Source organism: Antedon mediterranea, chromosome 2 (genome assembly GCF_964355755.1).
Source record: "Antedon mediterranea chromosome 2, ecAntMedi1.1, whole genome shotgun sequence".
Lineage (NCBI taxonomy): Eukaryota > Metazoa > Echinodermata > Crinoidea > Comatulida > Antedonidae > Antedon > Antedon mediterranea.
Window position 1 is genome coordinate 11,558,004 of NC_092671.1, and position 14,919 is coordinate 11,572,922.

Consider the following 14,919-nt stretch of genomic DNA (forward strand, 5'->3'; position numbering starts at 1 on the left):
AATATTCTTTTTTTCAAACCAATAATTAGTAAAAACTAATTAGTTTTTACTACTGGTTTGAAAAAAAGAATATTTTCAATATACTTATACTAACAAACCAGATGAACATTTTCAATCATAATAAAAGCTTTAGTTATAGTTCTATTTTTTTATTATTTCTTTATGAAAGCATTAAGCTACATCCACACGTTCCGATTCGATCATGGAACGGTGAAGCTTTTTTATAGGCTTTACTGTGTATATTAAACTATACGCACGGCGGCCGTGCCGATAGAAAAGTAGTGAATTAGACAAACGGTTGTCGTCCCGATAGGAGGTCATGGTGTAAAGGTCATGTACGTGTGTGTGATGTAATAAGAGAGTGAGTCGTCGATCGTGTGGACGCCGTACATCAGGAAACAAAAAATGTTTTCAATAAATAGTCTTGGCTCACAGGTAAATAATAATTAATTATCTAGGCTAGTACTAGAGATTTATAAATTCTGTGAATTTGATTAGGCTAGGCCTAGGCTAGGTACGGAGGGAGGGAGAACCCTAACTTTGTGAGCCAACTAAAGGCCTCTATTTTCTACTCTAGCCTAGTAGGCCTAGCCTAGGCTGGCCTACTACTAGTAGATAGGGCCTAGGCTAGCTATCCGCCTAGGGTAGGCCTACCCTCGTAGTCTTACTCTTAGCTACAGTACTACAATACATACTATATAGGCCTACTACTAACTAGGCTAAACAAGCTATTTATTATATTATATTTACAGTGAACTAGGCCCCTCCTAGACTAGCTAGCTAGGCCTAGCCTACCTCTATCTAGCCTAGAGGCTCTTAGTCTATTAAAGGCCTAGGTTAGGCCTACTAACAAAAAATGACTGGAGGTAACCTTAGTAGTATAGAGTATATAGGCTAGTACTAGCTAGGCTAGGCCAATAGTATAATATTTTATAGTCTAGCTAGACCTAAAATACAAGCCTAATTTTATTCTTTTACTTTTTCACTTGCATTAATTATTTATGAATGTATGCGCACAGGTTACAGTAGAGGTACAAGTTTTGGTTTTATATGAAATTATCTGCGCAAGTATTATGATATAATTTCGAATTGTGCATAAGATACAAAATTACTATAATTATTAAATTAATATATATATTAATCATTCAAAATCCATCTCGCACATAAATATCATAATTTCTCTATGTTGTTTTCTTAGCAAATTCTGTCACTGTCCCAAGTAGCATCAACATTTCACGCCATAAAGACATTAACCAACAGCAGCAGTGTTGTCAGCAAGTCAAGAAGGAAGCATGAGGATGCAGGACACAAAAAGAAGAATGCAATTTGCTCAGAAAGTCTGGACAATGTAATTAATTAGATATCTTTTTTTCACACTTCAACCAAATTGTATTCATGGAAGATTGTCATTAACAACTGATTAGCCAAACGAAACATAGTTTTTGCTATATAAAATGATACTAGGCTAGGTACATTGCAATAGTTTAAGATCAATAAACATATTGTAAATTGCACACTGTTTAAACACAGACAATCTTTTCTCCATTTTTTAAACCAATCCTTCGAAATAGACCTGACCTAATGATAATAAATAATATTTTGCAAGCCCACATGGTTATAAAAATAAGATTGTTGAAATACCTTATAAGTAAACTTAATTCAAACAATACTGGGTGACAGTGCCCTACTTTTCACACTGTACAACTACAGTACAGTACATAGGTTGGTCATTCATAATTATATATTATTTTATACACATAAACAAACTGTATATATATAATTATAAGTCCAATGAATATAAGTTCTGAAATAGTTTGTTTATTTCATAGGTTTTATTAAACATGCAAGAGCTTGGATTACACCTTAGTACTGAAAACATTAAACTTGACTCGCTTTTGCCTTCAACGTTGAATCCACAAAAAACATGGACTGAATCTCATGTCTCCTCCGGCTCATTTTTCTACAACAAGCATGGTAAAGTAACACAACTATGTTCAATATTAAAATCTGTTTTTATTGCATAAATTCAATGCCAAAATCTTCTCCATGGATGTACAGTCTGTAATCTTTTCAGTTCAAGTTTTAAGCAACGTTGGTACCTCCTTGTTTGTAATAAAATACAGTGGAATTGTGACTTGGTGGTTATGATTCTTGGCTACCAATCCAAGGGTCCTGAGTTTAGTTCCTAACTCCACTCCCAAAGATTTGTAATAAGACTTTGTTTATGTAGAGCATCTTGTGTATATGTTTGTCTTGTGAACAGGATTGCCACGTTTAAGAAGGATAGTAAATGAATTTGCTTAAATGTGCAATAATTTGCCTAAATGTGAAAAGAAAGATGATTATTTGTCTTTCCTAATATAATAATAATAATAATGTTTCTTACCATGCAATGGTTTTACAGGATTTTTTGACCATCAATCTTTACCAAAAACGTCAAGAGGTGTTCTCTCAAGATTAGTAGATTTATCTAGTAAGTTTACTTACCTTAAGAAGTGATGCTTACCTTAAGTGAAATAAGGGGGAAAAGAGTATTACTCGTATAGGCTGCCTCCTCTCATAGTTTTTATGTGTGAGTCATATGTTCGTTTGAAAGTGTTGGGCTTGAAACAATGTGATAAGGTAATGAATTCCACGTGTTCAATTATGATTCTATTTTACCATCATCTGGTTTTCAGAAATGTTACTTCTGAATTCAAGACAATAATACAGTATTACCATTTTTTTCAAAACAAATATAACGAATTAAAGAATTATTAAGAAATATAAATGTCTTTATCCTTTTTGTTGCAGGTTTGCAGTCAACAAGAGGTTTCAAGACGAGAACAGCCTCAATTGGGAGAGTTGGATCATTATCACATGAACCAAATGAGTCTAGTATCCTTCCAAAATGGTTTAGGGTAAGTGACATTACCTTTTCATTATTTCTTTTTTCATTTTATTTCCATATTATACAAAATAAAACAAGTAGATCAAAACTTTGAGATTAAAATGAAATAGTATGACATGGAAGGATGACTTTATAGGACAAAATGTCACTTAAGCTAAGGCCACCAGTGAAACACAAGGCATTTGTATGGTTATTAATAACAAAATACAAAGTAAATGAAAAGAGAAAAGTAAAGATAATTGGAATTATAGGACAAAATGTCACTTAAGCTAAGGCCACCAGTGAAACACAAGGCATTTGTATGGTTATTAATAACAAAATACAAAGTAAATGAAAAGAGAAAAGTAAAGATAATTGGAATTATAGGACAAAATGTCACTTAAGCTAAGGCCACCAGTGAAACACAAGGCATTTGTATGGTTATTAATAACAAAATACAAAGTAAATGAAAAGAGAAAAGTAAAGATAATTGGGAGGATGTCATCAATGATTGTGTAGGTTTATAACATTGAGAATGTAACACAAAAAAATCCTTTCACATGACCATCATATCTCGTCGGACTTGGCAAAGAAACAAAACAACTTGCATCAAGAACTATTTTAATATGATCATCAAGCTAGCGATGTTGATGTAGGTTCGTATCTCGCCTGGAAAAAAAAATTCTAAAAAAACAAAAACTATAAATTTCATTTAATTAACCTTGTGTTTCTCTATCTTGAGAACAAAAAATTGTTACTTTTGTCTCTCAGACTAAACAAACAAAAGATTCTGATGGACTAGCCAGCAAATTATCAAGTGCATTATCTGCTCAAGAGGAGAGGATATCCGACCATGACAGTTTCAAGACAGGCTACATCGATGGTTATGTCAAAGGTCGTGATGAGCCAAAGAAGACAGACCGAATGAAAACCTGGATCAACATACTCATTCTCAGTCTTCTGATATACTACAGCTTTAAACTTGCTAGTATGTTTGGTTAGTAAACAACAGTTATTTTCAATAAATGTTTCATTTAGGAACTTCCTTCTTTGTTGTAGATAGCAAGTACCCCTCCTTTGGAACATCCATATTGAGGAGACACTTTCTGTGAAACTAATGACTATAAATGGCTATATGCTTTAATATTACAGCCAACCCTTATTCAGGGGACACCCTATTAGGTAGGAGTCTCATAATCAAAAAGCATCTTGTACGTTTTGACCTGTCATTTTGGGTATTCAATTGGCACCTTTAGTATATTTTTTCCATTGAGTATTTTAAGCTTAGCTTTGAGTTAGTACTCAAATGAATTAACATTTAATACATTACTTATTTTTATATTACTACTGTAGTAGTAGTAATTTATTTATTTCTACTTTATTTCTTTTTTTTTTATTATGTTACAGGTCGTGTTTCTCTTATTGGTACATCATCCGTTGATACATTGAATGTCAAAGATGTTAGCTTTGATGACGTCAGAGGGGTAAGTGAATTTCAATTTGGACAAGCTCATCTGGACTTATTATTCTGAGTTAATTCTAGGGATTATAATAATAATATTTGATAATATTATTCAAATTACAACATTGTTTACATTACATTGATAAGCTTAACATTATTTTATAGGTTGACGAGGCTAAATCTGAACTGCAAGACATTGTCAATTACTTGACAGACCCAGAACGTTACACATCCCTTGGGGGTAAGCTGCCTAAAGGTGTGCTACTAGTTGGCTCCCCAGGGACAGGCAAGACCCTCCTAGCACGAGCAGTAGCTGGAGAGGCCAATGTGCCATTCTTTTATGCGGCTGGTTCAGATTTTGATAACATGTTTGTTGGATCTGGTGCCAAGAGAGTTAGAGATATATTTTGTAAGTAAAATTGTCTCTCGGTTTTCTATGTTAATTCTATGAAATTAACATTTAATTCATCATTGTATATATTTCTACAGTCGACCAATTCAAGACACCCTTGGGAGGGCCTATATGTCTGGTTTTACAGGAAGTATGGTGCTGCATTCCTAATATGTTTTTAACAATAAGAAAAGAAATTTAGGACCATTTCAACCTCAAGAAAAGTTTGGTTTTTGGGAGAGTTCTCATCATTTAATATCAAACCATCTTCTGATGTCTGCCTTTAATTTATTTTGCCAATAAATGTAAAAAGAGGAGATATGTGATTCCATGCAATACAAATATCCCAAGATAGCTAGTTAATAGCTATTCCTATGTCTAAAAAAATCTTTTGAATTCTGAAATGGAGATCCTTTAAATTAAAATGTCTTAACTTCTTATTGTTTTATCTACAGCTGAGGCAAAGATAAGTGCACCGTGTGTAATATTCATAGATGAGCTTGACTCTGTGGGTGGTAAGAGAGTGGATTCTCCACTCCATCCTTACGCTAGACAAACAATTAACCAATTGTTGTCGGAAATGGATGGCTTTAAACAGAATCAAGGCATTGTTGTACTCGCTGCCACAAATTTCCCACAGTCACTTGATCCGTAAGTAATTGTATAATGTATGTAATATGTTACCATATTTCTTTTAATATTTGAATAGAATTAAATAATATTACTGTGGAAAAAATAAATATCGGTATTTTTTTTAGCCATTGAATAAACGATGGACAGATCCAACCCCAAACCACTTTCAATATAATAATATATATATATAATTATTGAATAAAAATTAATAATTTTTAATTGATAAAAATAATTCCCTACAAGACAGTTTGATCTAAACATATTGCTTTATAATTACTGTAACTATTTCTTTTAGTGCGTTAACAAGACCTGGACGATTTGATGTTCGGGTTACAGTGCCAAAACCAGATGTCAAAGGTCGTGTTGATATTCTTAAGTTATACTTGGACAAGGTGACTATAGGTTCTGGTAAGTAACACAAAGTAATTTACATATTGGTGGATCAAATTTATTTTATATAACACCTACTGTAAATAAATTCCTGTCATTTAATTGGACGATTGTGGGTTCACTTGGCATGCAATAGTACGCACTATTTAATGATGGCATTATTTGTACCATTCCACTCATAAACATTCATTATTTTTATAATAATAATATTATTTTAAATCTAAAAGGTTTACTTAACAGGTGTTTTATCAGCTGTTTATTTTGAATTATATTCCATTAAAACAGCAACATTTTATTTTTTAGATGTGGATGCTGAAGTTCTTGCTCGTGGGACTGTAGGATTTACAGGTAAAGATAAAATAGATTTATTATTTTATGTTCATATTCATTCACTTCTCTTCTATACACTCAGGCTAGAGTCTAATAAATGTTTTCATAGTGGACTGTATTTGAGTTATTGACCAGTTTTTGAGTTTGAATGTGTTTAATTCTATCATTATTTGTATAATAGGTGCTGATCTGCAGAATCTTGTGAATCAAGCTGCGTTACAAGCAGCCAGAGAAAGTAAGAAATGCATTGATATGAATGATCTTGAATTTGCAAAAGACAAGATACTAATGGGTAATTATACTTATATATTATTACAAATCTAAACTCTCTCAATACCAGACACCTTTCGCTGGCCTAATATGTCTGATTTTCAGGAAAGTCTGTTATTAAGAATGTGTTTTTAATGGTAAAAATAAATTTGAAACCTTTTTGTTTCCAAGAAAAAGTATAGTTTTGGGAGAGTTTTTAGAGAGTCCAATATTGAGAGAGTTGACTGTACTATTTTTTTTCCAAATTCTTGAGTTTTTTAATTTATTTTTTATCTTTTTCTGTGAACTCTTCCAAAATGTATAATATACCAATACCAATGCTTACTTGTTATACTCACAGGTCCTGAAAGAAAGAGCGCCACAATAGATCTGAAGAATCGTGAAATCACAGCGTTCCATGAGGGCGGTCACGCACTCGTAGCATACTATACAAAAGATGCAAAACCTATCAACAAGGCTACGATAATGCCACGGGGTCCAACACTGGGACATGTAAGTTTAATCACTTTATGGGTAAAGTCTTTATTATAATTCATTATTTATTTATTTAACAACATTTATTTATACAGGATTGCACAATCAGGTAAAAGAGAACCTGTTTTGCATTGTGGTCCTGTCGACAAACAAACAAATTAAATCGGGGGGAAAATGTTTTGTGAGAACAAAATGAGATCGATATCTAGCTTTGAATGAAGCAATTGTTGGGGAATAATTAATTTCATATAGTGAGTTATTCCATATTTTAGCACCTGCAACTTTGAATTATATGCATACTAATTTTATTTTTCGTTTTAGGTATCTCTGCTGCCTGAGAAAGACCAGTGGAATGAGACTAAATCCCAGCTACTTGCTCAGATGGACATCTGCATGGGTGGACGTGTGGCCGAGGAGCTTATCTTTGGTCCTGACCATATAACAACTGGTGCATCCAGTGATTTTGACCAGGCTACAAGAATTGCACAACTCATGGTGACAAACTTCGGAATGAGTGAGAAAGTAAGCAAATAATTGGAGTGTAAACTCATTATGACATGAGCAATGAAGCTTTAGCTTGGTGGTTAACATGCTTGCCTTCCAATCCCAAGGTCCAGGGTTCAATCCTGACCTAATGCAGCGTTCTACTCCAACTCCACTCCCTAAGCCTCAAATGAGACATAGTTTATAAGCATGATAAATTATAAAATAGTTAATCCATCCTGTAAATGGTGAATTACTCGCTGTTGGATGCGTATGAAATAAATAAAAATAAACATGACAGAAATATATGAATGTAATAATTAGAATTGTTGTAGTTGTAAATAGGAATTTTAAGATATAATAAATTGATTGTAATTTTGTTTTTAGATGGGAATAATGACATTTAGTGATGATCAAAATGGCACGTCATCTGGAAATAAACCAAGTCCAGAAACTCAAGCCATGATAGAACAAGAAGTACGAAAACTATTAAAGGTAATACACTATGGTTGTTTACATATACAATGTTATTGCTAATGTGTAGTGTAATTTGTTTTTATACTCTATGTGATTGATAATGTAATCAAATATTTATGTTGATTTTGTAAAATATGATATTTCAACAGCACACTGCTGTTTCTGTATTCTATCATTTAATTGTGTTTTTGTACAAAGATACTGATATTTCATTTATTTATTTTATCAAAATCGTCTGAGCTTCGTAAGAGGCAATGACGTTCTATACTGTAGTTCGTAAGCCCAGCTTAAAATTATATTTCATTATTATATCATATACAGATATACAGTATTGTACTTTAAGTCAATCACCAAGTGTATCTGACTTTGTCTCTGTCTCCCTCTATATCAACATGCAGGGATATTGCTTCCCCTTTTTACAGCTAAAATAAAATTATGGACTAATATTTAATATCTATTTAATTAATATAGATGTTAGCAAATCTTTCTTTTGTTTAAACAAACTAGATTATGTATTAACTTGAAGATGCACATCAAAAAATTAATGTTCTTTATATAATTTCATAAATCCAACTTCAATTCAATTTCATGCTTATTATATTCATGTAAAATTAATTATAATTTAATAATGTTTTATTTTGTAGGAATCATATGAGCGTGCAAAACAATTATTAAAAACACACACAAAGGAGCATCATAATTTAGCGTCTGCGCTACTCAAGCACGAGACATTAACAGCATCAGACATAGCACAAGTTATACAAGGCAAAGCTATAGATCGTTAACCACCAAGAACTAGGGACACATCATTCATGTGTCTAGGCCTGTATATATGTATCCACCCTTGGGATTTGAGCTTACATGCTTCAAGGCTAAACTATTGATCCTTAATGGATGGAGGAAAAACGATTGATCGTGTATATTAGAATACTCAGGCTTTTGTTGATGCAATTAACCCCACGTAAGAGAGCCTAAGGAGACATGCTAATTGCCTTGAGAAATTTATTTTTGAATTTCTAATGATGTATTGTATTAACGGTTTGATACCGACTCCTTTATCTGAAAATTTATTCTAAGCATTACAAATTACAACAAAATATTATCGTGTACGAAGCATGCAGCTATCAGGGCTTCAATGGGGTGTAGTTTTGTAGGGACAAGTGGGTACTGTAAACTTAGAAAATAATTTAGAAATAGCAAAAGTTTCCATGGAATTTTTGTATCTGAAAATATATTTTAAGCATATTATGAAGTAAGCAACTTACAACCGAATGGGGTTGAATAGGCTGTAGTTGTCTAGGAACAAAGTGGGTACTGTAGCTTAGAAAATAATTTTGAAACAGCATGTCGTCTTCTTTTATTTTTAACTTGTACATTTCTGAATGCAGAAAACAAATAGTTAAACAGTACTGGCATGCCTTTAAAAAAAATTCAATTCAAATAAACATTTATTCTTTCAATTTTAATTATGGATAAAAGGTTGAGCCCCTATTAACGGGACACCTTTGGAAGTCCCCTTAACATGGGTGTCCCATGAATAGGAGTGTCCCCTTAACATGGATGTCCCCTGAATAGGAGTGTCCCCTTAACATGGGTGTCCCCTTAACATGGATGTCCCCTGAATAGGAGTGTCCCCTTAACATGGATGTCCCCTGAATAGGAGTGTCCCCTTAACATGGGTGTCCCCTTAACATGGGTGTCCCATGAATAGGAGTGTTCCTTTTAATATGGATGTCCCCTTAACATCATGGTTGTCCCCTTAACATGGGTGTCCCATGAATAGGAGTGTCCCTTTAATATGGATGTCCTCTTAACATCATGGGTGTCCCCTTAACATGGATGTCCCCTGAATAGGAGTGTCCCCTGAATAGGAGTGTCTCCTTAACATGGGTGTCCCCTTAACATGGGTGTCCCATGAATAGGAGTGTTCCTTTTAATATGGATGTCCCCTTAACATCATGGTTGTCCCCTTAACATGGGTGTCCCATTAACATGGGTGTCCCATGAATAGGAGTGTCCCTTTAATATGGATGTCCCCTTAACATCATGGGTGTCCCCTTAACATGGATGTCCTATGAATAGGAGTGTCCCTGTAAACTTAGAAAATAATTTAGAAATAGCAAAAGTTTCCATGGAATTTTTGTATCTGAAAATATATTTTAAGCATATTATGAAGTAAGCAACTTACAACCGAATGGGGTTGAATAGGCTGTAGTTGTCTAGGAACAAAGTGGGTACTGTAGCTTAGAAAATAATTTTGAAACAGCATGTCGTCTTCTTTTATTTTTAACTTGTACATTTCTGAATGCAGAAAACAAATAGTTATTTTTATTTATTTATTTTATTTTATGTCTTTAGGCAATGTGGCCAAGGATTACCAATAGTGAATTAATCACTGTCCTATTAGTAGAGCAGTTAATGACATGAGCTGTGCATTTTATTACCAAAACATGAAACTTGGCACAAAGTTTCTTTGATGTATATAGATTCAAAATATCGGGGGGTGCCAAGTGTCCAACGTCCGGTATGGCGGCCATCTTGATTTCAAAATGGCCACCATAAAAACAAAAAATGTTCATATCTTGGCAACTATACACATTAGAGACTTAATTCTGGTCTCAAATTGTTCACAAACTATATATTTCTATTTGCTCTAATGAAAAGTTTCGTCCAAAAATGACCGGAAATGACGTTTCTTACAGTTTGACCTTTGACCTCGTATTTGTATATCTCTGTAACTACTGGTCATTTTCAATCGATTTTGGTGTCATTTTGTTCAGAATAAATACATTTATATTTGTAGTAATGAAACATTTTCACATAAAATGACCGGAAATACAATTTATGACCTTTGACATTAATTTATTGATTTTTAATGTGAATATACTGTAGGTGGTTTTTGTTGGTCTAAAGTGCACCTAATTTTGAACTTTAACCTGATAGGCGTAATTATATTAAATGATTAATGGACTTAAATTGTATATAGTACATAAAATTGGTAAACATTGTGCTTGGTGGTACCATTAGTTCAATGATGTTGGCACCTTCTGATTCGCTAAAGGTTTTAATAGTTTGACAGAGGAAATAACATACATGTTATTGAATACCGTAAAACCTCGAAAAGGTGATAGTATGAGCTTCTTTTCGAGACAGACTGTATTTGATTGTCAAATGAATACTAGTATGATGATCGTGTTTATATCAATATATTATTAATGACCTTACAAAGAACCCTTTCTATTTCAACAATTAAGCCACAGTTATTCTACAATTTATTGTTTTCCAAGTGGTAGGCCTATTTTGATTGCATCTTATTTTTGTATGCTTCCTCGGTTAATATGGTCCTAACCCTCCTTCTTTGTCTGTAGATGATCTTATACCCCATTCTTTGTCTGTGGATGGTCTTTACCCGCTTCTGTGTCTGTTGATGGTATTATTACACCCATTTCTTTGTCTGTAGATGGTCTTACACCCCTTCTTTGTCTGTGGATGGTCCTACACTCCCTTCTTTTTCTGTGGATGGTCCTACACCCCTTCTTTTTCTGTGGATGGTCCTACACCCCCTTCTTTGTCTGTGGATAGTCTTATGCACCCTTCTTTGTCTGTGGACGGTCTTATACCCTTTTCTTTGTCTGTGGATGGTCTTATACCCCCTTCTGTGTCTGTTGATGGTATTACACCCCTTTCTTTGTCTGTTGATGGTATTACACCCCTTTCTTTGTCTGTTGATGGTATTAAACCCCTTTCTTTGTCTGTTGATGGTATTAAACCCCTTTCTTTGTATGTGGATGGTCTTACACCCCTGTCTTTGTCTGTAGATGGTCTTATAATCCCTTCTTTGTATGTGGATGGTCCGATGGTCCTACACCTCCTTTTTTGTCTGTGGATGGTCTTATACCCCTTCTTTGTCTGTAAGTGGTCATATACCCCTTTCTTTGTCAGTGGACGGTTCTACACCCCCTTCTTTGTCTGTGGATGGTCTTACACCCCTTTCTTTTTCTGTGGACGGTCTTATACCCCTTTCTGTGCCTGTGGGTGATCTTATACCCCCTTCTTTGTCTGTTGATGGTATTACACCCCTTTCTATTTGTCCGTTGATGGTATTACACCACTTTTTTTGTATGGCTGGTCTTGCACTCCTTTAATTTGTCTGTGGATGGTCTTATAGCCCTTCTTTGTCTGTAAGTGGTCCTATACCCCTTTCTTTGTCAGTGGTGGATGGTCTTACACCCCTTCTTTGTCTGTGGACGGTTCTACACCCCCTTCTTTGTCTGTGGATGGTCTTACACCCCTTTCTTTTTCTGTGGACGGTTTTATACCCCTTCTGTGCCTTTGGGTGATCTTATACCCCCTTCTTTGTCTGTTGGTGGTATTAACACCCCTTTCTTTGTCCGTTGATGGTATTACACCCCTTTTTTGTATGTGGATGGTCTTATACACCCCTTTGTGTATGGATGGTCTTGCACTCCTTTAATTTGTCTGTGGATGGTCTTACACCCCCTTCTTTGTCTGTGGATGGTCTTATTTCTTTGTCTGTGGATGGTCTTATTTCTTTGTCTGTGGATGGTCTTATTTCTTTGTCTGTGGATGGTTTTATACCCCCTTCTTTGTCTGTGGATGGTCTTATATCCCCTTCTTTGTCTGTGGATGGTCTTCTCCCCTTCTTTGTCTGTGGATGGTCCTACACCCCCTTCTTTGTCTGTGGATGGTCCTACACCCCTTATTTGTCTGGGGATGGTCTTATACCCTCTTCTTTGTCTGTAAGTGGTCCTATACCCCTTTCTTTGTCAGTGGATGGTCTTGCACCCCCTTCTTTGTCTGTGGACGGTCCTACGCCCCCTTCTTTGTCTGTGGATGGTCATATACCCCTTTTTTTGTCAGTGGATGGTCTTATATCCCCTTCTTTGTCTGTGGACGGTCCTACATCCCCTTCTTTGTCTGTAGATGGCCTTACACCTCTTTCTTTGTCTGTGGATGGTCCTATACCCCTTTTTTTGTCAGTGGATGGTCTTATATCCCCTTCTTTGTCTGTGGACGGTCCTACATCTCCTTCTTTGTCTGTAGATGGCCTTACACCTCTTTCTTTGTCTGTGGATGGTCTTATACCTCCTTCTTTGTGTGTGGATGGTCTTACACCCCCTTCTTTGTCTGTGGATGGTCTTACACCTCCTTTTTTGTCTGTGGATGGTCTTATACCCTCTTCTTTGTATGTGGATGGTCTTACAACCCCTTCTTTGTCTGTGGATGGTCTTACACCCCCTCTTTGTCTGTGGATGGTCTTACACCCCCTTCTTTGTCTGGACCTACTACTTTGATTGATTAAATTAGACATTGTTTCTTGTATGATTAGGAAACCAAGACCTTTAAAGTGAAAGTCCACAGGTGGATGCCTAAACAGGTCTTGTACAGAACAGTATATTGTAGGTCCATGTCACTAATTTGAGGATTACTTGAATAATTATATTGAGATGTCTTTTACGAATTGATTTAGTTCGGATTTTGCTAAAAAATCAATGACTAGAGAAAATCGAGGAAAAGGATTCAGATGAAAAGTTTACAGCAAAGGCCCATTACCATAAGAATGGAGTACATTTTTTTAGATGCAACAAAAAACGATTGACACATCACAGTTTAGCAAACATGTCGGCATAGATGAGCTCAGTGATCTGTCATACTTTATGCCTATCCTATCACATCAAAGGTTAAAAATTCAGAATAATAATTCTGTGTCATTTATTTTGGTAAAAAAATTAGGTGCATTTATACCAATTTAACCACATACAGTATGTTCACATAATTATATATGTCAAAGGTTATAAATTGTATTTCCAGTCATTTTATGTGAAAATGTTTCATTACTACAAATATAAATGTCTTTATTCTGAACAAAATGACACCAAAATCGATTGAAAATGATCAGTAGTTACTGAGATACACAGATAAGAGGTCAAAGGTCAAACTGGAAGAAACGTCATTTCTGGTCATTTTTGGACGAAACTTTTCATTAGAGCAAATAGAAATATGTGGTTTGTGAACAATTTAACACCAGAATCAAGTCTCTACTGTTTATAGTTGCCAAGATATGAACACTTTTTGTTTTTATGGTGGCCATTTTGAAATCAAGATGGCCGCCATACCGGACGTTGGACACTTGGCACCCCCCGATATTTTGAATCTATATACATCAAAGAAACTTTGTGGAAAGTTTCATGCTTTGGTAATAAAGTGCACAACTTGGCTATTTTTATGGCGTTAACTGCTCTACTATATCAGATAGGTGGTAATCCTCCTGATACAGGGGCTATTGTGTGAACCAGTTCACCGGGGTAACCCCCTACTCTTTTTCGAATAATGAACTGGGTTCTTTAAAGTACACACAGGTTATAACTGTGTACACTGGACCTACGGTTTATAGTCCTTATCCGAGAAGACTTGTTCCACCACCAGAACTAGGAGCGAGTCGGCCTCGAACCCTTGCCGATGTTGTTGTTGGCTCTTTAGATACGGTAAACGGCGCCCCTGCCTTAACCGCTCGGCCATATGACTCGCTGACTGGATGTCCCCTTAACATCATGGTTGTCCCCTTAACATGGGTGTCCCCTTAACATGGGTGTCCCATGAATAGGAGTGTTCCTTTTAATATGGATGTCCCCTTAACATCATGGTTGTCCCCTTAACATCATGGTTGTCCCCTTAACATGGGTGTCCCATGAATAGGAGTGTTCCTTTTAATATGGATGTCCCCTTAACATCATGGTTGTCCCCTTAACATGGGTGTCCCATGAATAGGAATGTTCCTTTTAATATGGATGTCCCCTTAACATGGGTGTCCCATGAATAGGAGTGTTCCTTTTAATATGGATGTCCCCTTAACATGGGTGTCCCATGAATGGGAGTGTTCCTTTTAATATGGATGTCCCCTTAACATGGGTGTCCCATGAATAGGAGTGTTCCTTTTAATATGGGTGTCCTCTTAACATGGGTGTCCTCTTAATATGGGTGTCCCATGAATAGGAGTGTCCCTTTAATATGGACGTCCCCTTAACATCATGGGTGTCCCCTTAACATCATGGGTGTCCCCTTAACATGGATGTCCCATGAATAGGAGTGTCCCTGGATGTCCCCTTAACATCATGGGTG

General features: G+C 35.5%; 1 protein-coding gene across 1 annotated transcript; it reads left to right on the forward strand.

The window, feature by feature from the left end:
• The first annotated feature begins 329 nt into the window (after nt 1-329).
• Nucleotides 330-13,882, forward strand: LOC140040417 (ATP-dependent zinc metalloprotease YME1L1-like). The gene is made up of 16 exons (XM_072086327.1): nt 330-435; nt 1,199-1,348; nt 1,830-1,974; nt 2,405-2,473; nt 2,794-2,900; nt 3,641-3,866; nt 4,277-4,353; nt 4,497-4,740; nt 5,178-5,373; nt 5,651-5,763; nt 6,049-6,093; nt 6,257-6,367; nt 6,686-6,837; nt 7,141-7,341; nt 7,690-7,797; nt 8,424-13,882. Exons 1-16 carry the CDS (start codon nt 406-408, stop codon nt 8,562-8,564), a joined length of 2,115 nt encoding a protein of 704 aa, XP_071942428.1. The 5' UTR covers nt 330-405; the 3' UTR covers nt 8,565-13,882.
• The last annotated feature ends 1,037 nt before the right edge of the window (nt 13,883-14,919 follow it).

Excerpts from the sequence above, each read along its gene's own strand:
- LOC140040417 (XM_072086327.1), top strand. The coding sequence starts at position 406 with ATGTTTTCAATAAATAGTCTTGGCTCACAG. Across the intron at positions 1,975-2,404 it reads ATTTTTCTACAACAAGCATG|GATTTTTTGACCATCAATCT; the intron begins GTAAAGTAACAC and ends ATGGTTTTACAG. Across the intron at positions 3,867-4,276 it reads TAAACTTGCTAGTATGTTTG|GTCGTGTTTCTCTTATTGGT; the intron begins GTTAGTAAACAA and ends ATTATGTTACAG.